This window comes from Marmota flaviventris, chromosome 1, assembly GCF_047511675.1.
Source record: "Marmota flaviventris isolate mMarFla1 chromosome 1, mMarFla1.hap1, whole genome shotgun sequence".
Classification (NCBI taxonomy): Eukaryota; Metazoa; Chordata; class Mammalia; order Rodentia; family Sciuridae; genus Marmota; species Marmota flaviventris.
Window position 1 is genome coordinate 136,720,463 of NC_092498.1, and position 27,275 is coordinate 136,747,737.

Consider the following 27,275-nt stretch of genomic DNA (forward strand, 5'->3'; position numbering starts at 1 on the left):
TTATATAATTTTAACTGTATTCATATATTGTATGCCACTATTTACTATGAACCAATAGAAACTAAATGTATAATCATTTTTATTTATTTTTTTAGTTGTTGATGGACCTTTATTTTATTTGCTTATTTATATGTGGTGCTGGGAATCAGACACAGTGCCTCATAAGTACAAGCAAGAGCTCTACTGCTGAGGTACAACTCCAGCCCCTGAAAGTATAATCTTTGATGAGAGACTTAGGTTCCAACTTTGGCACTGCCATTTTCTATGCATGGGACCTTGAGCAATTACTTCACATTCCTGGCCTCAATGTCCTTGAAGGAGGGGTTAACACAGTGGGTTCTTGAGATAATATATGTAAAATGCTTACACAAAGCCTAACACATAGTAAGCACTCAACAAACAGTAATTATTCTATGATTATTATATTTTCCATGCAATTGCTAATTAGAACATAGGTAATTACAAGTGACAATATATAATTATATATCATATTAATTAGATATAGTAATTTATAACTATAAAATTGTAATATATATATAAATTATTAATGTAATATACAATTGAACTTAGTTCAGAAGCAGGAAACTAGGATGACAAAATGGAATCCAATAGAATAGTGCCTGAGTTCATCCACCCCAGAGTTCCAAAGATCTCAGGGAACATTCTCAGCACAAACCACTCAGTAGGTGACCCACTCCTTCCTCTCTTCTTCCTGGTGATGGACCAGGAATGGCTGCTCAACAAGCAGGAAGCTGGCAGCTTTGGCATCCCTGACAGCTCCTTCCTGAGTCACCTCTGCAAATGTTGGTTGCAAAGGCAGGTGCTGCCACTTGTCTAAACAAAGCCCATGTTTGGAAGAGGAACCTCTGAGATGGAAATGGCATGCTGAGCACCTTCATAATACCCCGGCATGAAGATGGTTTTGGAGGAACAGGAGGCCACGCCGGCCTGTACAGAAGACTGGTTGTCCTCGTCCGGGCGTTTATCGTAGGCTAGCCCATCATCTGCTAAGGCAGCGTTTCAGTCCAGTCACCCGGGGAGCTTTAAAGATTCGGAGGGTCAGTCCCACTCCCAGATCCCGATTTAAGTAGTCTGGCGTGGAGTCTGAGCAGTCACAGTGTCTAAGAGCTCCCAGTGATTTGAATGTGTGGCCATGGCCAGGATGTCCAGCTTGAAGGCAAAGGACTCTCAAACCGCATCAGGCACCAACACAACCATGTAGGCCTGGGTAAAACAGAGACTGCTGGTCCCACCCCAGAGTGTCTGATTCAGCAAGCCCGCGATGGGGCTGAGAATCTGCATTTCTTACAAGTCCAAGTGATGCCAGGGCGGCTGCCTGGGGGCCCACCTTTGAGAACCACTGTCTTGGGACACAGGGGTTCATGGAGGTGATGCTCATGTCAAAAGGAACCAGCGCCAGCCTTGTGATTTTCAGTAGCACGATGATGGGGGGCAACTGTGGGCTGAGTGTGGGTGCTTCGGGTCCACGCCCGGCTCCTGTGTTGAGCTGTCTACCTTCACAGCAGCTCAGTCAGCCTTAGCCTGGTGTTGCAGGGGCTCAGGGAAGTGCCGCATGGAGAAGTGGACAATGAAAGAATTTCTGAGAACTCACACAGGCTTCCTTGGAATGACCACTCACTGCCCTGGTTCACGAACTCAGTTTCTAGTAGTTACTGTGCATTGGTTTGGCCAAGGTGGGATATTATTTAATGATCTGTCACTTGATTTACAACTTTTAGGGATTGGGGCCTCTGCTGGTACGGCTGACCTAGCCCCTGTGACCTGAGGGTGGCCTGCCCTTGGTGGGCTAGAGTCCCTCACGCGGGATTTTTACTTCTGCCTGTCACTGACCCAGGTAGGCCTTTGGTTTGTGGTTCCTGCTGTCAGCTGCACACAGAGGGCTTCTGAATTACGTTTTATAATTAAGTTTTATAAGCTCCCTGTTTAATGGAGAGGAACCTGATGCATTTGAACTGAGGCCACTCGGTGTTCTTGTAAGAAGGCTGCAGATGGGGTTGGCTTCCTTTTGTGATGGTTTCACAGACTCCCAGGCTGGAGCACTCTCCCTCTTGCTCACATCCTCCTCTCCACATTCAATGCTCTCTAGAACATCCTCAATGAAGCGAGAGGCAGCCCTGGTCACAGCTCATCTCCCACGCCTCCTCCCAGTTGCTCACTCCAGCCCTGCCTCCCTGGCCCAGCTCAGGGAATAAGTCAGGCAAAGAGGATTTGGGGCTGGGCAGTTTCACGATATGGCCCTGTCTGCAGACACCTCTGATCCCCCTTGGCCTCACAGCGGCCCTGGGTCTCCTCTGGAACCATACAGTGGTCCTCCCTTATCCTTGGGGATATATTCCAAGACCTCTAGTGGATGCCTGAAACCACAGATAGTATAGAACCCTGTATCATCATTTTTTCGATATTAACTAAGCTCTGAACATGGATAGTGGTTGGTCATAATTTTTGTGATTTTAGGTGCAATAGCAAAACTAGTATACATTTCATTTCCTTTCCTCATGATTTCACAGAGGATTTGTTCTTACTATAGATCTTAGTAACCTGAGCATATGACTTTTTCTTGGAGTGGGGAGCGCAGTTACTAGGGATTGAAACCAAGGGTTCTTTACCACTGAGCTACCTCCCTGGTCCTTTTTATTTTATTTTTAATTTTGAAACAGGGTTTTGCTAAGTTGCTGAGGCTGGCCTCAAACTTGGGATCCTCCTGCCTCAGCTTTCTATATTGCTGGGATTGCAGGTGTGTGCCATTATGCCTGGCCTTTTTAAAAATTATTATTAAAAAGAGCACTTTTGCCTTTTTCATTAAAGGAAGCACTTTTCAGTTTCTCTTTGGCATATCCAATTGCCAGCATCACTATGCTTGCACTTTGGGGCCAGTAGGTAAATTAACAGTTACCTGAACACAAGTACTGTAATACTACAGTGGTTGACCTGACTACAGAGCTGGTTATGAAGTAACTAACAGGCGGGTAGTGTATACAGAGCAGATACAATGGGTAGAGAGATAGTTGTCTTGGGTGGGATGGAAAAGGATGGCACAATATTTCATCATGTTACTCAGAAAAACAATTTAAAACTTATGAATTATTTCTGGAATTTTCCATTCAATGGATTCTGGATCCAGTTGACTCAGGGTAACTGAAATCACAGAAAGCAAACCTATGGACAAGGGGGTGCTACTATATCTGAACAACTGCCTCTTTATCCTGGAGTGGTGAACCCCATGGTCAGGTTCTGCCCCCTGGGCAGTTGGGCCACTTGGCCACAGAGCTTTCTCCCAGCTGTTTTATACCCCGTGTGGACAACGCCAACCAGAAGGCCTCTTATGATAACCTTCACTCATTCCCTCATCAGAGCCCAGGCCTCAAACACTTTCAGGGACTCTTCCCCACCTCTGTGAATGTTTTTCAAGAGTTTCAAAGGGACATTGCTATCTGAATGACAAGTTCTGCACCCTATCCCAAAACCACAACTGAGGGTTTGTCAGGTGCCCACAGCTCTCTGAAATTCTGATCTTGCCTTGTGCACCGTGAAGCACCAGATGGATTCTGGTTCAAGTCAAGAAATAATATGGATGGAACTCAGTTTGGCAGTTCCTCAAACAGTTGGACATGGAGTCACCATTTGAGGTAGCAATCCACTCCTAGGTACATATGCAAGATAAATGAAAACACACATTCACCCAAAAAATTACACAGGAAGGCTCATAGCAAAATTTTTCATAATAGCCAAGAGCAGGGGCAACCCGAGTGTTGATCAGTTCATGAATGAATAAATAAAATGCAGCATATTCACATGAAGGAATAGAATCTTATTCAGCCATAAAAAAGAACGAAGCACTAACACACACCACAACCCGGATGAACCTTGAAAACATCATCCCAAGTGAAGGAAGCCAGACATAAAATATCACATATTATACACTCTCATTTATATGAAATGCCAGAAGAAGCAAATCCTCAGAACAGAAAACAGATGGGTGGTTGCCAGGTGCTGGGGGAGGGGGAAAGGAAAGTGACTGTTAATGGGCCTGAGGTTTATTCTGGGGTGATAAAAACACTTGGGATTACATGGGGCAGACAGCCACATAACTCTGCAAACATGCAAAAGCCACTGAATTGCACACTCCAAATGGATGGATGGTACAGTGTGTGTTGCATCACAGTAAAGTTACTAAGAAAAGAAAGAAGCCAAGCATGGTGGCATGTGCCTGTCATCCCAGCGGCTTGAGAGGCTGAGACAGAAGGATCGAGAGTTCAAAGTCAGCCTCAGCAACAGTGAGGCGCTAAGCAACTCAGTGAGACCCTGTCTCTAAATAAAATACAAAATAAAGCTAGGGATGTGGCTCAGTGACCATGTGCTCCTGGGTTCAATCCCTGGTACCACTCCCCCTGGAAAAAAAAAAAGAATGAAAGAAAAGAAGTAATATGGAGGTAAAGACATGGCAGGAGCAAGTAAACTTCAGATCCAAGGACATTAGTACTTTAAAATTTGCTGGGTGTGGTGGTGCTTAACCACTCGGGAGGCTGGGGAGGAGGATCACGAGTTTAAAGCCAACCTCAGCAAGTTGGTGAGGCCCTGAGCAACTTAGTAAGAATCTATCTCTAAATAAAAACAAAAATTAAAAAGGGCTGTGGCTATGGCTCAGTGGTAGAGCACTTGCCTAGCACATGTGAAGCACTGGGTTCCATGCTCAGTACTACATAAAAATAAATAAAGGTGTTGTGTCCATCTACAACTAAAAATATTTTTTTAAGTATTTATTTTTTCAGTTTTAGGTGGACACAATATCTTTATTTTATTTTTATGTGGTGCTGAGGATCAAACCCAGTGCTCCATGCTAGGCGAGCACTCTACCACTTGAGCCACAACCCCAGCCCCTAAAAATATTTTTTTAAAAAAGGGCCAGGGTGGGCTGGGGTTGGAGCTCAGTGCTTGCCTGGCATGTGTGAGGCACTGGGTTCAATCCTCAGCACCACATATAAATAAATAAAATAAAAGATCCATTGACAACTAAAAAAATATTTTTAAAAAAGCAGGGGGCCAGGGATGTGGCTTAGTGGTTAAGCACCCCTGGGTTCAATCCCCCAAAATATATAAGATATATATTTTTTCCACCATCATTTTTTTTTTAAAGAGAGAGAGAGAGAATTTTTTTTAAAGAGAGAGAGAGAATTTTTTAATATTAATTTTTTAGTTTTCGGCAGACACAACATCTTTGTTTGTAGGTGGTGCTAAGGATCGAACCCGGGCCACACGCATGCCAGGCGAGAGCGCTACCACTTGAGCCACATCCCCAGCCCTTTTTCCACCATCATTGCACTACACTTTTTTAAAAAAAATTTTTAGATGTTGATGGATCTTTATTTTATTCATTTATTTATATGTGGTGCTGAGAATCGAACCCAGTGCCTCATACATGCTAGGCAAGCGCTCTACCACTGAGCCACAACCCCAGCCCCCATAAAAACTGTAAAGATTAATACATGTTTGTTGTGAAAAATTCCAACAATGGAGATATAAATGTCCTGTGAATCCCCATCCCACAACAATAGCTAGGGTGGCCATCTGGACTTTCAGAGTTTTCTTCCTCCTTTGTACCTAATACCTGTAGGATCAGAGCCAGGGTCTGGTGTGGGCCAGCTTAGTCCTAGACTCTGGACCTGAGTGACTGCAATCCTCCCAAGGCTCTGTGCTCACTGTCTCCACCTGTGCAATGGAGAGGGTACAGCCAGCTGTGCCTCCTGCAGTCACCCTGAGGATTAAATGACCCAGGAGGACCAAGGGCCCCAGGGGTTCAGCAGCTCAAAGCACAGCTCCAGAGAGAAGAGCCGCTGCTGCTGTAGTTGGTGGTCGCTACAGTATCATCACCTACATTCCTTTTTCCAGTGGCTCATGGTATCCCAGGATTTATTTCTTTAATGTGTTAAGTGTGAAAGTCTTGTCCTGCTCTGGTTTTTCTGCAGGAAGCTGTTTGTTGGGTAAGGGCCCAGCCTGGAGGCTCTCAGCGGACCAGGTAGGCCTCCCCTAGAACAGTGGGCCATTTCTCTTACCTTCAGGATGGAAATGCCTCCCAATATTTATGTTTCAAAGCAAGACCCAACATACTGAGAGCCTCTCTTCAATGTGCAAATTTCCAAATTCCCCTGGGATCTTTATCAGAGCAGAAATTGTGCCCATGATTCTTGGCTCAAATTTCTCCCCCTCATTATGGGTGAGGCTGGACTACTTGGCTAGGTCTCTCCACCCCAGCTGGGACCACATTTTAGCTGTAAGGATTCGTGCACAAGGCTTTAGGAGGATCTGTGTGTTTGTCTTTCTGAGTTTTGTTCTGAATACAAAAGCATCACAAACTATGGGCTGCAGTTAAGAAAAACTGAGTAATATGAAAATGTAGGTTTGAAGTTCCTCATCCCCTGCATTTGTAACCTGAGTGTCTTCCAAGAAGGGTAGTGGTCTTCATTTACAGACCCCTGGGAGGGTGTACAGTGTACACTGGGAAACAGAAGTTAAGAAGAGCTGAAATTCCATGGCTCACAGAGGAAGAAGAACCTGGAGCTTCTGGGGCCTTCCAGGAAGGAGGCTGGAGGAGCCAGGGTAGGGGAGGGCTGAGTGGGATGGAGGCCAGAGAGGAGGCCCCCATGGTGGCAGGTCATAAGGACTGAGAAAAAGAATGTCTAACAGGAGCTTGAGGTGAATGTGGCTTTGTGTGACCTTACCTGATGACTCCCAAAATTTCAAGAAAGTCCTCTTGTGGGAGTGGGCTCTATGTGGAAAGTGGGGGAGGGAAGGTGTCAGGCCTGGGGTAACGGGGGTGCACAGAACCTGCACATGCACAGGCAGAACCCTGAGATAGGGAGGGCACGAGCCCCTAGAGCAACCACAAAACTCTGGCTGGCTGAGGCCAGGGTTCCAGCTGGTTTTGGAGGCCCCAGTTTAAATCAGGTTATATGTATAAAGCAGGAAGCAACATCCTCCCAAATCCCATCCCCCAGAAATGGTATCGTTAAGGGTTTGAAACTCATTAGCTCAGTGAGACCCCGTCTCAAAATAAAAATAAAAAGGGCTGGGGATTCAGCTTAGTGGTAGAGCACCCCTGGATTCCATCTCCGGTACCCCCTCCCCCACAAAAAAGAGGCTTAGAACATGTTCCTTCATGTTTTCCCAGGCATATATAAACCCATATAATAAAGAAACTTGCCTTTTTCCTTTTAGTAACAAATCCTGTACATTCTTTCTGAATCAGGAAGCATGCGTCAATCCCACTTTTTTTTTTTTGGCGGGGGAGGGTGCTAGCGATTGAACCCATGGGGTGCTCTATCAGTGAAACACATCCTCACTTCTTTCTATTTTTTATTTTGAGATAGTTGCTGAGGCTGGCCTCAAACTTGTGATCCTCCTGTAGCCTCTCGAGTTCCTGGGATTATAGACAGCTACAGATATGTCAGCTCAATCTCACTTTTTAATGGTTACTAAATGTAGGGGTGCCCTATTTTATTGATCCCATCTCCTGTCAATGGACATTAGGGTTGTTTTAATTTTTGCTGCTAGAAACTATCCTGCAATAATTGTCCCTTCCTTATGTGTATTATTGTACACTGTGAGACTTTTCCTGTAGGATATACCCTTAAAAGTAGATTTGTTGGGTAAGGAAGATGGCACACAGCTATAACTCCAGCACTCAGGGGGCTGAGGCAGAAGGATTGAAAGTTTGAGGCCAACCTCAACAAGTTACTGAGGTTGTCATCAATTTAGCAAGACCCTGTCTCAAAATTAAAAAGGACTGGGTAAGTCGTTCAGTAGCAAAGCTCCCCAGTACCACACAGACACAAAAAAAGTAAATTTGTTGAGTCCAAAGATATACACATTTAAGAAGACAAGTAGTCCTTTATTTCCTCTCCGAACACTCCTAAACAATGCCACTACTCCTGAACACAGCAGACACATTAGGGGTACCTGATGATCACTCAGAGGTCAAATCATAAAGTCAGGGATTCTTCCTTCCTCACTGTCCTTGCAGTCAAATGTGGCCCGTGGGCACCATTCACTCATTTACTCACTCAGGTAACACTTGTGGAGTGTTCACTTTGGGGGCACTTTGAAGGCACACATGTGTCTCCTGGGATTCGCCTTAAATTTATGGAACTAAGTGGTTGCACGGTGTTAATTCACTACAAAAACTGGTCAGGATTATACAATGCTGCACAGGTTAAACAGAAGAGAGGCTGGGAGTGACAGCCAAGGAACCTTGCACAGGGGCCCCTCCAACACGATGCTCCAATGTCCTGGAAGACCTGATGCATTTATAAAGATGGGAGATGAAACATTCTCGACATCATCAGCTATATAAACTGGACACCTAGGTCCTGGCTCATTCGATAACATTGTACACTTTACTAATCGTTCATTTAAAAACATGGTTTATAAGAACTGCCCACTCTGACTGCTTTAGCTGTATTCTGTGAGTAGCTTCCTGCAAAACAAGGGAAGGGCTAGGAATTCTTTGGGGAGGGTTATATTCTTGTATAATTTGGCTTCAATTTACCACGTTGACTAGCTTCAAATCCCTGAGGCAATTACTATGATGTAAGAAAAATATAAATACGATATAGTCTTAGCGGGGCTGGTTTGGATCTCTGTGCTTGAGCCTTTAATGTGCCCAAGTGTTAAAACACTATTAGCTAGGCCAACTTCTTTGTGCAGCTTCTTGGGTACGGGGGACCATTGCATCTTAATAGGATGGATGTGTTCCATTAACCACAGAAAAGCCAGAGTTGAGAAGTTTCAAAGCCTTGAAAAGATTTTTTTTTTTTAATCACTATAAATCTGACATGAAAAACAAAAGATCAGAAACTTCTCCCTGTGCAGCTTCAGATATAAAGTAACTCATCAGCTCACAAAGCCTGCACACTGGTATGGGGCACATCTGGATCCCAGGGCCTTCAGAAAGTGTCTCCAAAGAGTAAATATATTCTTTAAAGTGGATTTAAAACCCCAGTCCAAGGGATTTATGAAGATGCTGACGTCAGCCCTGAAACTCCCCATTTGGGTTGGGGATGGGCAGATGCAGGCGCCAGTGGAGACTTCACACTGCTGTTTTATTCCATTTTTTTTTTTAGTTTTTAGTTTGTAAATAATTATCAATGTCACTTTATAAACATTTGCTATAGACTAAAAATTATTTTTCTAGGAGCTGGGATTATAGCTCAACGGTAGAGCCCTTGCCTCATACATGCGAGGCACTGGGTTTGATCCTCAGCACCACATAAAAATAAGTAAAAATAAATAAAGATATTGTGTCCATCTTTAAAAAATTATTTTTTTAGATACCTATTATTCATCAGCAAGATTTTGGTAGGTTGTTATACATTATTATTATTATTATTATTATTTTGCCAAGGATAGGATAAATGTCTACTATTGTGGATTTTTGGAATTTTCTACCATAAAAAGTAAAAAATGAGAAAAAAATCACCATCCCATCAACCTCTTAAAAAGAACATGCCATTTTGATGAGAAATGCAGGATGAAGAAGTATTGGTGTGGGGATATCAGGGATTAAACCCAGGGGAGCTCTACCACTGAGCTAGACCCTAGCCTTTTTTAAAATTTTTATTTTGAGACAGGGTCATGCTAAGTTGCTAAGGTTGGCCTGGAATTTTTAATCCTCTTGCCTCAGCCTCCTGAATTGCTGGGATTATAGGCCTGTACCACCGTGCCTGGCAGAAGCATCCCACTGAGTAAGTGCCTACTCTGTGCTGGGTGCTGCCTGGCCTTTGTTCTTTAGTCTCATGGCAACACTGAGGTTGCAGGTTTTTCCAGCCTCATCTTAGAGTCAAGGATCCAGGAACTCAGACTATCTTTGAAATGACTTGCAGATCCAGCAGCTAGGAATGGCCATCAGGTCAACTAATTCTGAGTCCCCTGCACTTCCCACCAAGATCGGCTCCTTTTCTTTCCTCAATCTTGAAGCACCAGGCATTGTGCCAAGCAATCACCCAGAGAAGATGGGTATCAGTTTAAGATACACGTTTAGCTAAAAAAAAAAAAAGAACCACAGATACAACCATGAAGGTGAAATGCAATGGAGTGGGGGCAGTAAGGTGTGAGCTGGGCTTTCCTCAGGAAATGAGAAGGTTTCCATAATGGAATGAGCTTGGGGAATGCTCTAGTGTTCATCACTTACAGATTCCAGAGCCCAGGGACCTTTTAAAGTTCTGAATAGTGGACCCATTTTTTTTTATCCTATGCAATACCCACCCTCCGCCCCCGCCACGTGGTGCTGGGGATTGAACCCAGGGAGGTGAAAATACAGAGTGCCAGGCCCTGTACTTGGAGACAGATTAGTTCCATCAGGGATGTGACCCAGGAATTGGAAATTTGAGGACATTCTCCAGATAATTCTGATGTGGCTGACCAGTTTGGGAACCAGCATTGGAAGGTTAGGTCTGGAAAATATAGCTCTAAGGAATACTATTTTGTTGTTGTTGTTTGTTTGTTTGTTGTTTTTAAGATGAGGTCTTGCTATGTTGCCCAGAATATCCTTGAATTCCTGGGCTCAAGTGCCCCTCTGGCCTCAGCCTCCCATGTACCAGGGACTATAGACACAACACCAGCTTAAAGAAAACCACTACGTAGGCCGCATACCCCTTCTTGGTAGCAGTGTGGTACCAGTCTTGTGTTTACAAAATGCACATCAGGAACCCCCTCTGTGGCGCTTAGAGAACACCTGGTGTTCAAGGTCCTCATTTAGGACTCAGCCATGGGCTGTGGGCTCCAATGACTCATTTCTCTCTCCAGATGCTACTTGAAAATAAAAGCCACCTTCAAGCACACACAATACATGATTCTGGGTAGGCCCCTGGAGCTCTGTCACCTAATATGAACATCAAGACTCCACTGGGCTTCAGGGGTTGTGTGTGCCTGATGGCAGGTGGGTAACAGGCCACAGTGTTGGACAGCAGCCAGGCAACATGGGGGCCGACAAGTTCATGTTCTCTGACTCAGTCATTCTGCTTCTCAGAATGACCCAAGAAAATAACTGGAAAAGTAAGCAAAACCCCTGCTCAGAGACGCTCATCACAGCTGTGTCTGCTGGCCAAATACTCAGACCACCTCTGTGTCCACCAGCTGGGGGACTGTTCATTTGGGTACAAGCCTCTAAAGGCAGGCCATCAAGGGACTTTCACCATCAACCTCACCAACCAGTCGTTACTGAGAATGCCGATACATGTACACACATACATACGTACGCCAAGTACTTACACATATACGGACTGTATAATGTTGATGTGTGTGTGTGTGTATATATATATATATATACACACACACACATACATATTTACACCATTGAATGCCAATTCTTTGTTTAAAAATATAAACATATCTTTCTTTATATAGTATGTATATACATATATATATATATATATATATATATATATATATATATATATCCACCAAATAATAACAGTGATCATCTCTAGTTTCTATTTTCCTCTTTACAGTTCTATTTTTTAAATCAGAAAAAGTTATAAAATTAAAATATATCCTTTAGAGAGCATGTTTTCACAGATTTTATGGTAAAATGGAAAGTGCTTATGATATAATATTAAGTAAAAAATAAGATAGAAATATATATTCAATTTAGTACCAATTTTTTAAAACTAAAAAATTATTTCAAAAAGCCTTTTAAAACTATGCATGTATGTGTAAGGTGGGTACAGGGTACATGCCAGGCTGAGGTAGGAGGATTGCAAGTGTGAGGCCAGCCTCAGCAACTTAATGAGTTCTTATCTCAAAATAAAGGAAAAAAGAACAGGAGATTAGCTTATTGGTGAAGTGCCCCTGGGTTCAATCCCCAGTACCAAAAAAAAACAGTTCACTTGAGGATGCCCCCCTGGGCTGCTTCTTGTCCCTGATGGGAGCTCTTGCAGTGGGGGTGTCTCTGCCTATCTCCGCTGCGTGACAAATGACTGACTGGGCTCCTCCTCAGTCCAGAAGGGTCCCCACCTCCCAGAGGTGCCCCATTAACACACGCACTCTACAGTGACAATAAAAGTGATTGAAATGCCGAGTTCTTCCTCCATGCCCAGGGCCCCCCAGGCGTCCCCTCAAATCTGAGAAGGCCAGACCTCTTCCTGCCAGGGCGCAGCAGGGTGCTGTCTGTCCAGTTCCAGAACCCATATTGTAAGTCCCGGGTTCCCCAATATGGAACTTCCATAAGGAACACATCTTTGGGGAATGACACGCATCTTTCTATTTGTTTGGTTTTGGAGTTGGGGGTCTCGCCGTGTTGCACAGGTTGGCCTCACAGTTCCCCTGCCGCAGCCTCTAGAGTAGCTGGGATCGTGTCTTTATTGTAAATCAGTTACTCAGGAGTGCATCTGAAATGCCCACAACCTTCTTTCTGATCCATTTATGTAAGAAAAATGTTAAACTTCTACTCTGACCTATAATTATCTTCCCAGAGGTAGTTGTTATAAATAGCGCATCCACCCCGTTCTTGTTTCTGTCCTACCTACCTTCTCTTCGGATGGGTAAAAGCCAATTGCTCTCATGACATAAGGAACCTCCGACAGGCAAATATGTTCCGACACCTTCCTGGTCTCCATTGTATCAATACCTTGACTGCGGAGCTGAGAGTAGTAAAAATAATCCTCCAGCTCCTGTGTGGAGATGAAATGGAAACACGGCATTCTGGCTTAGGCAAGGGTGTTAAGAGTTCAAGTACATTCTCTACAAAGTATGTTTTGAGCTTAGCAGGGAAAGGAGTTTGGGAGAAAAACAACAAGGGCCAAGCCCAGGCGTGTCTCTTCTACAGACTTAACTAGATGTAGCAGGAAGCATTTATTCTGAGGACAATTACCCTGTAGAACTTTCCTTCCCTGCCACCAGACACCAGACCATAGAACGGGGTCAAGTCTTCACCCCCAAGAGAAACCGCAGCCTCCAGGGCACTGGAACAGCAACAGAAAGTCACAATTAGGAGGCACTCATGCTCCAACACGGCCCAGGCAGGGCTCTGCCTGGAGCAGGGCCCTCTGAAGGGCACTGAGCCACCAGTCCAGTGCAGGTCTCTGCCAACTCCGTCAGAGAAGTCCCTCTGTAATGAAGCCAGAGACAGAAAATTCAATGTCAAGTGTGGGACTCGGTGGTACAGGGCACCCACCTTAATTATGGTTGTGTTCTTTAGCTGATAACAGGGCAGGTGCTTGGTAATTTGCTTGCAGTCTTTGGAGACCACATCTTTCTTAAGGGAGGGTAGGTGGGTGCTTGTATTCTGAAACCACATACTCCCAAGCAGAGCAGCTTTACCGGTAACTTTAGACACCAAAAGGTTGGGAAACCGTGCAGGTGGACCGCCAACTCTAATTGCTTACACAAAAACTCAGGAGACCACAGGGACCCATGCCAGTCAGACAAGAATAACCCTCTGCTCTCTAACACAGGGTCAGATTTCCAAAAATAGGTCCTTTAAGTGGTAAGAAAACCTACTTTGGTATAAGACTGACTTTGTCTCATATAAAAGGCTAATAAGCTGAAATCTTTATAATATTCCAGTCCATGAACTGGGCTTCTGCTAACTGGTGATTGGCCCCTCCGCTGGGACATTAAAACACTGCAATGCGGCACACTGTGGGGAAAGGGCTCCACGTCTGGAATGTAGAGCCACAGGGATGCTTGCAAGCTGTGGACTGACTGTGGGCATGAAACTTGACCCCAGCCTCTGTTTCCTCATCTGTGAGGTGGGAAGGTGCACAAAGGTTGCTGGAAGGATCTGAAAAGTGAGTGTTCAGGGAGGATTTGCTGCCAGGTCCTTGGTCTCTTCCTGTGGAGTGTGTTTGGAAGTGGGGATCAGGGCAGCAAGCCTGGCTTTGCAGGATCCCAGCCGCACGTATTCCATTTACTCCATTTGAGCCGTCGATGTACCCCACACAGTGAGCTTCTTCACCTCTATGTGGGGATAACAACAGTGCCCACCTCACAGGACAGGACAGCAGGAGGGACATGTGAAAAGCACTCCGTACAGGCCTGGCCCAGAAGAAAGACTCCAAACAAAGTGCTTAGGATCACTGATACCATGGAAACAGAACCGCCATGCCCCTACCCTCTCTTACAAAGAGATACCCACAAAACTGTCTTGCTGTCAGGGCTCTGCCCAAGCTCAGTAGGCAGTGCCAGGGCTTGGGCACCTGGTGCCTTCTCCAAATAGGCTCAAGGTCCCCTCTTGCAGGGCCTGGTCCTCACCCCAATTCCTGGCTCTGACACTGGGCTGTGGAGGAGGTTTCAGCCCTCGGGGTTCCCCCACCTTCAGCCATGTGGTCCTGGAGCACGGCAGGGACCCAGAGGAGCCCATTACTACCAAGGAACCCAGATGGGAGGCTGCACGAGCTCCTGGCTCTCCTGGACAGCCCAACACTCTGGGCTATGCTGGTCAGGACTGACCACATGCCCTGCTTCCTGACCGTGGTCAGCTGACCCAGCGGGGCCAAGGACTGTATCAGGATTTCTCCCACCAGGGAAAGAGGGAGAGAGACTCGCTCCCCCTCTGATGAGAACTACAATTTGTGAAACTGAGGAACTGTCAGTGGCCACACTCCTACTGAGAAACCAAACCTAGTTCTGCAGAGAGAAGCCAACCACAGAGCCAGGCAGACAGGGATGGGGACAGTGGCAAGTGTCACTGTCCCTGCTCCTACTGCCACACAGCTACACAGGATCCTGATGACCTTCTCATAACTCCCCCACCTTTCTGCCTAAGTTGGAGAAGGCAGAGCAATAACAATGGTGGTAATCGTTACCCTCAAAGCCAGTCTGAACTCAATGATGATACTCCCATTTAACGGAGGAACTGAGAGAAGTTACAAGACTTGCCTGATGTCATCCAGTAAATAAATGGTGAAGTTAAGACTTGAATCAAAGTTTCTGCTTTTATCTGAATAGGGCGGCAGGAGAAGAGGAGACAGCCAGGCTGAGCATAAAAAGGGAATGGAGGATTTTAAAACACATGCCAGGGAGAGGAAAAGGGAAGCACACTAGCAAAGGCGGCGAGCAGGAAGGGGAATGTGGGACAAGCACCGGGAGGGTGGCAGAAGGGGTGCTGGAGAAAAAGCTCTGAATGCCGCAACCCCGGCGTCTGGGCCTGGACACGTGCTAATTAGAAGCATCGGAACACGAGGGGATCTGTCATCTTCCTTTCACCCTAAAATTCTGCCATCTAGTAGGAAATCTGTTTGTTTCCTTGTTTAGGGTTTTTACATTTCTTTCCATTAGTGAAGCGCCGAACATATTAAGTCACCAGAAGCAGCAATAAAGTGCTAATTAGTTTATAATGATCCTTTGTCCCCACAACAGATTAAATTGAAATTCTCAGAAGCCTGGACTCTGGCCAGGCATGGGAAAGCTACTGGAAAGCAGGTCTTTTGGTTTTGTTTTTATTAATCCCTACCCTTCTAGATCCCGGGATGGCTGAGAAGAGGACAAGAATGAAAAAGGGAAGACTGCTTTCCCACCAGGGTATCACCTGCACTAAGGTTACAGGTGGCAGGTGAGGTGGCACGGAATCAAGTACCTCACACAGGACATGCTCAGGAAGGGCTTTTCAATGGAAGCGCTCACCTCCGGCTGCTAACGCCCCATGCCCCGGCCCTGCTCTCTTGGGTGAAGGCTCAGATTAAAGTCAGAGCTGCAGCTGCCATCTCAAGCCACCTGAGCACCGGAGTGGACTCCACAGGCTATTTTCACTCAAATTTCTGTTAAGAGGAGAAGCCTGAGTGTCCACTGTAAAGAGGAAGGTGTGTGCTTGGCAGGAGGAGGAATCAAGTTGTGTTTTTGAGGAAGGAAGGTGCCTCCAAGCTGTCTCTATTTACCCCTAAAGTCACACTATTGGGAAAGGTCTGAAACAGAGGCAGAGCGGGGACACAGAGAGGGTGTTCTCAACTGGGAACTTGCTGCTGAGTGGTTTGTTCCATCCCCGTTGCAGTTGACTGGATTTGAGTAGCTGAAGGGATCATTTTAGTGCTTCTCCCTTCTCTCAGTGAGAAAGATCCTGAGCTCATAAGTGAACACTCTCATCAAGAAAAGGGAAGGTGATCATTCATTGCTGCATACATAGCTTTGCACTAAATAATACTTTTTTTTTTTTTTTGAGACAGAGTCTTGCTACATTGCTGAGGCTGGCCTTGAAATTGTGATCCCTCTGCCTCAGTATCCCAAATTGCTGGGATTACAGGTGTAATCTAGCTACATTAGGTACTTCACATATATTATCCTTACAAGGGACCTGTAAAGGTTTCTATTGTTACCCTCATTCCCAGATGAGAAATCTAAATATCAGAGATATTAAGAAACTGCCCTAGGTCCCACAGCCAGCAGAGTAGGCTCCATATTCAAACCCATGTCCCTGTACTCTCTGATGTTCAACCCTAGAATCCTCCAGAATCACCTTAGGTAGAGGTTCTCAGTTCAGGGCAGGAAGGGTGAGAAGAGGAGACTGAAAGTACACATTTCAAATAATACTCTAATTCTGTAATGTACACTTTGGAGATTCAGCCTAGATCTTTCCGGCTGGTGTGGATATGACAATGAGGGGTATTCAGGGAGCACGGTGAGTCGAGGTGGACTCGAATAACCTAAAGCATCAATTCAGTCCCATGGCCCACGAGACTGCACGGCAACTCTTGGTCTGTACAGTAAACAGGTGTTACAAGGGCATCCTTCCAGGCTCTGTGACATCCTAGCAAAGTGTCTGCCATATGGTAGGGCTCCACAGCTGTCAGCTGCTGTTGAGTGAAAAGAAGGGGTTGACGCCTCCTTCAGAGGCCAAGGTGTCCTGTCACGCACCTTAAGTTGACTTCCCACTGCACCACTGAGCGGTCCCGTCCTCCTACTGTGAAGGCATAAGAGCCGTCATAGGAAAGAGCCATCCCGGCCACCCCATCCGGGTGGCAGACAATAGCGCATGTCTTGTGTGGATTTCCATCAACTGGCAAGATCTGAAGTCCAACCTAGGAAGGAATATGTAATAGGACATTCAGTCTCAGGCAACCGGATCCCAACCCAGGCCTGGCCGGCTGCATGTCACCTCCTGATCCATGAGCTGCAAGAACCTGTGTGTCCAGAACCATCTTAGGGTGTGGGAGGCATGTGGACTGTAGCAGAGCATCCATTTACTGGCCCTTGCTGGGGGAGATGGGCGCCCCTCACAGCTTCGCACATGAGAGACGGGGAGCCTTCCTCCCTATCCTCGCAATCAGATGTCCAGGGGTTTCCAGAATAATTCTTACAATCTATGACTTTCTACTTTCCTACATAGATGATTTGTGAAATGTACAACTAGGTATAACTAATTTTCATGTCTTTAAAAAGACTTTTCCAAGGGCTGGGGTTGTGGCTTAATGGTAGAGCACTGGCCTAGCACATGTGAGGCACTGGGTTTGATCCTCAGAACTACATAAAAATAAATAAAGTTAATGTGTCCATCTGTAACTTAAAAAAAAGAAAAAGATTAAAAAAAAAAAAGACTTTTTTCCATCCTTTGGAAAAAGAGGGCCACGTGTCTTCACTGGAGATACAGAAAATACAGCAGGTCCACCTACAGATACTGGTCCAGAGTCTTGCTCACTAATCTAGCAATTTTTACTATCACATCACCCTGGACGGAAGTGGTTACATGTGGCCAGCAGACCAGGTGTCCTTGAGTCTGTCAGTCCTTGGGACTGACTGCCGCCCACGGGTGAGAGATAGAGAGTAGAGGTAGAGAGCAGAGGGCTGCTACCTTGTCTTTGTTAATGAACACCAGGTAGCGCCTCTGTAGATCCAGGGTGGTTTTCACCGGGAGGATCTGCGTCTGCTTGATAGGAGATCCATAAGTTGGCCCAAGAAGCGTCTTTCTGGATGGGAAAAAAGGAATGGATTTTTAAATTCCACAAATCTAAACACAGGCTTTGGGACTCTTTGGTCATGATGATCTTATGCATTTTTTGATTCTGAATTTCCTGTCTTGTCACTCAGCTCAGCTGGGATGTAAGAGCCCTTCCCAGTCCCTGCGAACGGTTGCTGTAAATAAGAGGCAACAACTCCAAACAGCAAACGCTCTGGGGAGCCTGGCTGTGAAGAGTGCTTGCGGAAGTGTCAACGACTTAAAGCACACGTGAACAAGAAACAAGAAAGAAGCTGCAAGGAAAGGACGCTCACTGGCAGGACACAGAGAGCACCCCAGTCCCAGTGTGAGGCCTCAAGATGAGGATGACATCTACGCTTTGTTCCATGTGTCTGATTTACACAGGTGCGTGCTACACACAGATTTCCAAAGCCCATCTGTGCTCATGCATCAGATTGCAACGGTATTGGTGACACTTCTCTAATTCAACTTTTCTTTTTTGAGACGGGGTCTTGCTATGTTGCCTTAAACTCCTGGGTGTCAGCAATCCTCCTCCTCAGCCTCCTGAGGAGCTGGTACTTCAGGTGTGTGTGGCTACTCCTGGCTTAGACTCCTCTAATTCAGACTGTTTTATAACTAGGGCTCACTCCAGGCCAGGGCTAGATGTTCCCTGGGGCCGGCAGCACATAAGCTCAGGACCCCTTATTTGTACCCAGTGAGCCCTGAGGGCTTCTAACAGAATTAGGATGATTTCATGGGTCATCATTATTAATAATAAATTTCAAAGTAAAGAAAAGGGGGGCTGGGGATGTGGCTCAAGCGGTAGTGCGCTCGCCTGGCATGCGTGCGGCCCGGGTTCGATCCTCAGCACCACATACAAACAAAGATGTTGTGTCCGCCGAAAACTAAAAAATAAATATTTAAAAAATTCTCTCTCTCTCTCTCTCTTTAAAAAAAAAGAAAAGGTTAGGTGCTATCTGTGCTTCCGGTTCCTTATTAGTAAGATAGGGATAAGGACAGCACTGGCCCCTACACTGGCTGTACTGGACGTCAAATTACTCAATATGTATGAAGCCCTCAGAATGGTTTCTGGCACACAGCCACCTAACTGCCACCACATAACTGTATTATTAAGCCTATCAGACAATCTTGTAAATTAATTATCTTTTTCTTCTAACCAAAAAAATATTATATACTAATTGTGAAAATTTTCAAACATTTAGACACATAAACCTATAACACCACATTGCTGCACCCTGTCCCAGGATAAGCCTGGGAAATAGATGTACATGATTTGAGAATTTCTTTTGTAATTATGATCTCATATGAAGTTAGAAGTATACTGTTTATGCTTATTTGGCAAGTTGCTCTATCTAATCTTATATCTTAGAGATATTTCCTTGTTATCACATAGAGAACTATCTTACTTTCTTTTTTTTTCTTTTCTAAAAGCGGCACCGTGTTCCAGTGTACTGACAATCCATCATTTAACTAACCCCCTATTAATGGACATTTGGATTGTTTCCATTTTAAAACATATTTTCAAACAAGAGATCCTTTTACTTATGTCTTGGCATAACTGTGTGAGTACGTCTGTGGGCTCCATTCCTAGAATTCAGAAGATATGATAAAATTTAATAGAGGGTGACAAATTGCTTTCCCAAAAGGTTGCACCAATTTGCACCCCCACCGTAGCGGGAGAGAGCGTCTGACTCCCATACCCTTGCCAGCACTTGGCACTATCGATCATTTTTATCTTTGCTAATATGATTTGTAAAAAATGATATCTTGTTTTCATTTGCATCTTTGATAGACTGCTGAGCATCTGCTCATGTTTATTGGCCTTTTTCTGTGAACTGCCTTTTCATGTTCTTTCAAGTATTTTTAAAATGTGTTTTAAAATTATTTTGGATTTATCAGAAAAAGCAACTCCTTCCCCATTAAGCTGGGGTTATGAGGCTTTACTTCTCCTACAAATGGAAGATGTCTCCTGCAAGGGGTTTTATTTCGGAAGGACACAGACGTTAGAAACAAGAGTGGCGGCTGCACAGTACTGTGGCTGTGTGGGACTTCACTGCATTGTTCATTTTTAAATGCTGAGATTCACGTTATGTGAATTTTATCTTTATAAATTATCTTCTTAAAAGATGACTCATGTGAGGCTGGGGCTGTAGCTCAGTGGCAGAGCACTTGCTTTGCAAGTGTGAGGCCCTGGGTTCGATCCTCAGCACCACATAAAAAATAAACGAATGAAGATATTGTGTCCATCTACAACTAAAAAAATATTTTTTTAAAAAAAAGATGACTTATGCTAATTTCAGATTGATCTCCAATAGGCAAAACTGCTAAATGTGTGGCTAGAAGTCTCTCTTGTTGATAGTTGTTAGCAGGAATGTCAAGCCTGAGGCATGCCATCCCTAACTCTCCTGCCCTGCAAATGCAGAGTATCTGTGGGATAGTCTTTGCCCTAGAAGTGTGCATCCATTAGAGATGATGCACAGAGATTCTAAAATCTTCCTAAAACTCTTCTTTATACATTCTTCAAGTGTTTTAATAGATTTTTCCCCGCTAAATTGTACTGGATTTCTCTTCCTACCATATAATGTGGAATTTCTTATTTTTCTTTATGCTTTCTAGAAAAAAAAAAAAAAAAACTTTTAAGGAAGAAAAAAGACCCCATGACCGGGGCTTGCAGGCCCTATCTCATCTGAGACATTCGTCACAACAGTGGTTGTCCTCTAACACAGTTGCTGCTGCGAGCTCTCCACCTACCTGCTCCCGGGAAATGCTGTCGCTCCCAATTTTGCTTGGCTCTGCCTCTTTCTAGCTAAACCTGAGAGGCAGAAAATCCCCTCCAGTTCTGTCCAGGCAGGACCCAAAGCCAGGCTGCACAGGTCTGTGCAGTCTGTAGTAGAGGTCAGAGTCAGAGCGAGGTTTGAAGATCAAGTCTTGCCTGTCCTGCCCAGCTGTGTCACTGGGAAGACCTGAACCTCAGCAGGACACAGGGTTTTGAGGGTGAAATGGATAATGAGTGCAGGTCTGGACAGAGCTGACACACATCTGTGCCCATGGGGAGGAGCAAGCCCAAAGTCTGCAGGTCCAGCACACCCTGCGGCCACCCCTGGCTGCAGGACCACTTCTGCAGGAAAGGTGCTGCACTCAGACACCAGCTGTGCATGCCCTAGGCTTGGCCTTCAACCTTCATCTACTCTTACCTCGACATCTCCTATCTGTGGCTTTAAACCACCCTTCTTTCCTCTTGACCTCCAGCCCAGCTTACTTCATGACCTCTGGACTCAAGCACCTAAGCCGGGTATTCCTACGTGGATGATGAGTAGAATCTCAAACTTACCTGGTCTAAACTTCCAGTCCTGACTGTCTCAGACCTGTCCTTCCTCATCTGATTTGAGGTCAGTCCTGCTGCTCTGGCTGCTCAGGCCAGGACCCTGGGGGCCTGACACATTCCTCTCACTCAGAGTAAATGCAGTAAATGACCACACGGTGAGAGAGCAGGTGCCGCTGAGTGGTGGCATGCAGAATGACGACCAGCAAACCTTGTTAGCATTGCTTGCACGATGTACCCAGAACCTAACTCCTTCCCTGTCACCCCTTGGGGCCACCATCATCTCTTACAATAGCCTCCTGACCTTGCTCTACCTTTGCCCTCTGTACCCCAGAGTCCAGAACCCGGACAGAGGCCAGGTGTCAGGTGCCCGGCCCAGGCTGAGCTCTCCCATACTCTCCCCTGCCCACTCCACTCCAACCAAGACTTCCTGGCATTTATCAAACCCAGATGCTTTCTGTCTTCAGTTCTCTTCATGTGCAGATCCTGTCTGGAGGTCTTTTCCTCCAATGCCCTAGCCTGCCCCCTCACCTCCTTCAAGTCTCTGCCTAATGTCACCTACTCTGAGGTATCCCCTGCTACCCTTTGAAAACAGCAGCTCCTCTTTCCCAGGACCCCACCTCTTGGGGTCATTTTGCATGCCACCACTCCCTGGCACCTGCTCCCTCACCACCTGGTCAATTTCTGCATTTACTGCAAGTGTAAGCCCCACTATGGAGAAATGTTTGTTTTGTTTAATATGCATTTCTTTACTTGTAAGTGGACACAATACCTTTATTTTATTTTTACGTGGTGCTGAGGATCGAACCCAGTGCCTCACGCGTGCCAGGTGAGCGCTCTACCACTGAGCCCCAGCCACAGCCTGCTGTTTGGCTTTTACCCCTCCCCCCTTCAGCACCTGGAACAGAGGCTGGCTCATGCAGACAGGGGACAAATGATGCCACCTTTGAGAGCCAGGGTGAGAAATTTTTTTTAAAAAAGCTGGGAGTAGTCTGGTGAAAACATGGCTTTCTTCACATAGAAGAGCCAGGCACTGGAGAGCATCAGCAACCTTTCCTGGGCCCCAGACTCTGTCTCATTCATTGATTCATAAGCATCAAGCTCTGGGCATCCTACCTCTAACCTGTACTAGCCTGCCGGGCTGTGTGACCTTGTGTGAAAACTACTTGTGTTTCTGTGCCTGAGTTTCCTCTGCAAAGTGAGGAGGATGATTACAGTAGCCAAAATGTCATGGGCCCTTGGGCGGAGACCTGAAACAGACTGGGGGCGGAGGAGCTGATCCAGGCGAACCTTGCACTCACCTGCACATTTTGGTGGTCGAATTAAAAAGTTTCATTTTGTAGCCACTGTTGCAAATAAGCAAGAATTGCTCCTTGACGAGTGGCGGGTACCAGACCATACAGGTTGGGTAATTGCCCTGGTCAGTTCGGTGTATGTCCAGGACTTCCAGGTTGTCTTTGTAGCTCTTGTTGAGATTATACTCTATCTGCAGAAGAACCCAGGAAGACACATGTGAGGACTGAGCTGGATGAAGAGCTCACTCAAGGAGCCTCAAGTTCTGGGTGCTGGCCTTTCTAATCCTCAGCCCACAGGGAGACAGTGTTGGCTCTGGGAACTTGAGATCTAGGTGAATCACTTAGATCTCGTAGGGAAGAAGTTACCATACTGAGTACTCCCCTGAGAAACAGGGCCAACTGTTTGGGCTGGGGATGTGACGCGGTGGTGGAGCCCTTGCCTAGTATGAGTAAGGCCCTGGGTAGTTTAATTCCAACTCCCTTCAGAGTAGTAGCTGTGTCCATTTCACAGAGGGTCAAATATATGTTCACAGCTGCTTGCCCAAGGCCACGCAGTTAAGAAATGGTAGAGGGAAACTTCAAATTCAGGTCCAAATGACCCCAACTTGAACTCTTACAGTTATGTTATTCTGCACCCTTAATATTATCTTGCAAACTCTTTAAGAGCAGGAACTAATTCATATCTAAATCTCAGCATTTAATGATCACAAATTAGTAACCTGCTGCATTTTCCCATAGATATGTTTTAGTGGGTACTCCAGGATGAATGGATAGAATAAAGAAAAGCAGAAAAGGAAGGCAGAGGGGGAGTAGAGAGAGAAGATGAAAGGAGGGAGGAAGAAACCACAGATGGATACACTGAATGCTTTGGAATCCTTTTGACTTCATCCCTTAATATTGTGCTTGCACTGTCTCTCTTTTTATCTCCTGTCCTCTAGGAGCTTGGAGGGTTCAACCCAGGTGTCATACATGCTAAGTAAGTGCTCTACCATGGAGCTGCATCCCCAGCCTGAGTCTTCCATGCTGTGGGGGATACCCTATTCCCTTGCCTTCCCACTTGCCCCTTCCCAGGAGCCCCTCCTTCAGGCCCCGAATCCCAATACAGTGTCACAGCTGTGTTAAGGCAAGATGCTGACTCGGGGAGGATCTAACACTGTGCTGGGTACGCCTTGTCTCCAACAAACACACATTGCGGGCCTGTTCTATGCAAGATGCCAGGGATATTGTAACGAGAATAAGACACAGTCCTGGAGACCAGGAAAACAAAACTAAACAGCTCACCAAGAGTCTGTCTGAACCCAGGCTCAGCAGCCTAGGCTCGTTGCTGTCCAGGTGAACCCCAAATAGGAGGCTTTGGATGCTTTTGCGGTGAGAGCGGAGTCTTGCTAAATATTCCCAGACCCTTTGTCCACTTTTAACTACCACCATGTACACAGCCACAGTGAAATTTACATCCTGGATACAAGCACAGGAGCAGAAGTCATTTATTATTTTTTTTCATGTTATGACTTAAGAATCATGTTTATGCTCTTCACAACAATTTTGCTTTTAGAATATCTTATCCACCCAGGCACAGTGCCACACGTCTGTAATCCCAGAGTTTTGGAAGGCTGAGGCAGGAGGATCTCAAGTTCAAAGCCAGCCTTGGAAACTTACCATGCTCTACGCAACTTAGCGAGACCCTGTCTCTAAATAAAATATAAAAACAGATGGGGATGTGGATCAGTGGTTAAGTACCCCTGGGTTCATTCCATGGTACCAAAAAAAAAAAAAAAAACTCAGAATATCTTATCCAAAAAAATCTTACTCTGTCAGAACATGCAGTAAAATAATTTCACAGATGAGAAAATTACAGTTACAAGTAGACAAAGGTGGACGGGAGAAAAAGAGTTCATCTGACACTGGAGTCTTACTCTTCTTTCCAAGTCCTGCCCCGCCCCCCATTCTCCTCGGAAAACCAAGAGCCTGACCCTTTGTTTTTGTCCTCCCTTCTCTTTGTTCAGCTGCAGAAAATAGAAAAGGTATGACAGAGGCTGTGGTGGGAGAGCACGGTCTGGAGGGACACATATTCCCAAGCTGTGTGCCCCAATGCCTTTGCCCTGGCGAAAGCACCTCAGAGGAGAGGCGACTTGTGCAGCAGTAGAGGCGCTCAGAGGCTGGGGGGCCAGGGAAGGTACTTCTCCCCCAAGAAAAGCAGACCAGTGGTACAGGCAGGAGGGAGAGGTCAAAGGTCTAGAATATCCTTCCTGAGACCATGAGCCCTAAGAATAGAGGAAGGAACAGAATACAAAATGCTGGGTAGAGGATGCTGCTCTGAAATCAAGGAGATTTCATCTTGTCAACAATGAGAGGCAAAGATTAAAAGAATAGGTGCCATCACAGAAGAAGCCACGTCTGGAAGTTCTGAGGCCTAATTTTGTGCACAGGCAAAAGGCCTTCTACCTCCCCCACCCCTTGCTGGAAACAGCCTATTGAGATATAATTTACATACCACACAGCTCACCCATTTAATGTGCAAGGTCCAGTGGTTTTTAGCGCAGCCACAGAGTTGTGCATCCATCATTGCAACGTTAGCACGTGCCGTCACCCCCACTTTCCCCGACGGGCCCTCTTTTGATCTTCAGTAAGGGTGCTAAGCTACCTGCCAGCAGTCAGTGAAGATACTTACAGCAGTCGCCATATACTGGGAGTCATGAGAGAAGCTGACGTGAGTCACGCTGGTCCTGGAATACTTGAAAGCCTGTGGGGTTTCATTTACTAAGGACATTGCGTCAAGAATATAAACTGTCCCCTCTGTGAAGCCAGCTCCAAGCAGAGCTCCTGAAATGACAAGCCAGAGAACCCTGATGGAAAAAGGACTTTATTCCATTTGAGAAACAGGAGTCTGAGCCAGGCTTGGTCCTAGGTACAGAGCAGACAGCGACCAGCACAACAAAGTCTCTATAAGAGAAATAAACTGAAAAGCTGGACACTTGGCATGAGCTCTCAGAGAGCAGGAGGTCCAGAGGGCCACAGCATTCTCAGAGAGAAGGCGTCTCCTCTATCGGGGGCAACTTCCTGGAGCCCTGGCAGCTACGGGCATAGCCCCTGTGGACGTGTTTTGGACTTGGAACCCGTGATAGATTGGAGAGGTGAACATACCTTCAGGGTTGTAGGTCAGACTCTGGATTCCAAGCCCTTTCTCAAAGACCCTGCTGAAAAGATACTTCTTCTTTTCATAATCCCACACTTTAATTATCCCACAGACACTCCCAATGGCGATTAGAGGTTGGTATGGGTGGCAGGAGATGGCATAAATGGCATCCTTGGGCTCTATGAATAACTTCTCAAGTTTGGTGCCATCTGTTGTTAAGTGGTACACCGAGGCATCAGATGTTCCAATGATAAAATTCCTGTTTGCCAAGGAGAGACCAAACAGTATCAGTGTTTGCAGGGAATGGGGCACGCCAGCCATTCTGCCTCTAATTGCACACGAAACGCCTCTGTCATCTGTAATTTAGTGACATTATTAACCCAACATCTCCAAAAATACACCACCAATACCCAACAGCCTCCATTTGCAAGTGAAAAAAGCCCACTTTTCTACATGTAAATTGAGTCATTAAGTATGCAGATGGACAGTCAGTTGTACAATTAGCTAATCTGCACATGCAAATATTCATTTGTGTATGCAAATATGGAGCTGGGTGCACATATACAGATGTGCCTGTAAAGACTGCAAGGGTAATTAAGCAGACTCACAGATAATTCGGTCTTGAAATGTTATGGCTATTAATTATCTAGCGCCTTTAACCACAGTGGCTGGGACAAGCTCAGCTCAGAGCAAGAGAGCAACTGTGGCCAAGGACTCAAGGCTCAACAGAGGTGAGAGAGCACAGCATAAGGACTTCCCAGCTTCTAGTTACTCAAGGTTCCTTATATTAAAAAAATGATCCAATGATCCTTCGCAATCAGCAAAGGAGACCATCTGTAAGCAGGTAAAGGGCTGAGGAGAAAGGCTAGGCCTCTTCATTTCACATCTGAGGAACAAGAGGAATGTTCCACTACTTGCAAACAAAAGATGACCCCAGACATTATTTGACATTCCAGATGACTAGATTTATCAACAACTTACCTGACAATGAAAAAGTCACCTTTTAAAGTACAGTCCGGAAGGAAGTTTGATTCCTCAGTAGGAGGATTTGCTGGGATATTTGAAAAGGATAGACTCCTTATGGAACTCAGTTTGAAGTGACTGTACCAGTTAACAATGGACAGGGTGCTGTCATAGAACTTAATGTTACCCTTAATGTCACCTGTGACAAGGTAGCTGAAATAGAGAATAACATGGGTTTGTTAATAGCAGTAATAGCAAGTACCATCTATTGAATACCTGACTATGTTGGATTCTGGGCTCTGGGCATGATAAGAAAAACTTCATTGAATCTTTTTTTTTTTTTTTTTAAGAGAGAGAGGGAGGTAGAAAGAGAGAGAATTTTAATATTTATTTTTTAGTTATCAGCAGGCACAACATCTTTGTTTGTATGTGGTGCTGAGGATTGAACCTGGGCCGCACGCATGCCAGGCGAGCGCGCTACCACTTGAGCCACATCCCCAGCCCACTTCATTGAATCTTGTCTGATTTATATCTAGGAAAAGTATGAGGTTGCCCCACTTTACAACTAAGAAATTAAGCTCAGAAAAATTGAAAAATTTGCTCAAGACCTAGGATTATTGGATTTAGCAAACAACAACACAG

At 45.5% G+C, this 27,275-nt stretch overlaps 1 protein-coding gene across 1 annotated transcript in view; it reads right to left on the reverse strand.

The window, feature by feature from the left end:
- The window catches only part of Cfap251 (cilia and flagella associated protein 251), a 67,034-nt gene that overhangs the window by 7,509 nt on the left and 32,250 nt on the right, over positions 1-27,275 (reverse strand). Inside the window, exons 12-20 of the mRNA XM_027949106.2 lie at positions 26,652-26,846; positions 25,679-25,929; positions 25,206-25,357; positions 23,819-23,992; positions 22,544-22,728; positions 17,795-17,909; positions 16,861-17,024; positions 12,884-12,974; positions 12,540-12,683 (exon numbers count right to left, since the gene is read on the reverse strand). Coding sequence (XP_027804907.2) covers positions 12,540-12,683; positions 12,884-12,974; positions 16,861-17,024; positions 17,795-17,909; positions 22,544-22,728; positions 23,819-23,992; positions 25,206-25,357; positions 25,679-25,929; positions 26,652-26,846 — 1,471 coding nt within the window. The remainder of the gene's footprint in view (positions 1-12,539; positions 12,684-12,883; positions 12,975-16,860; positions 17,025-17,794; positions 17,910-22,543; positions 22,729-23,818; positions 23,993-25,205; positions 25,358-25,678; positions 25,930-26,651; positions 26,847-27,275) is intronic.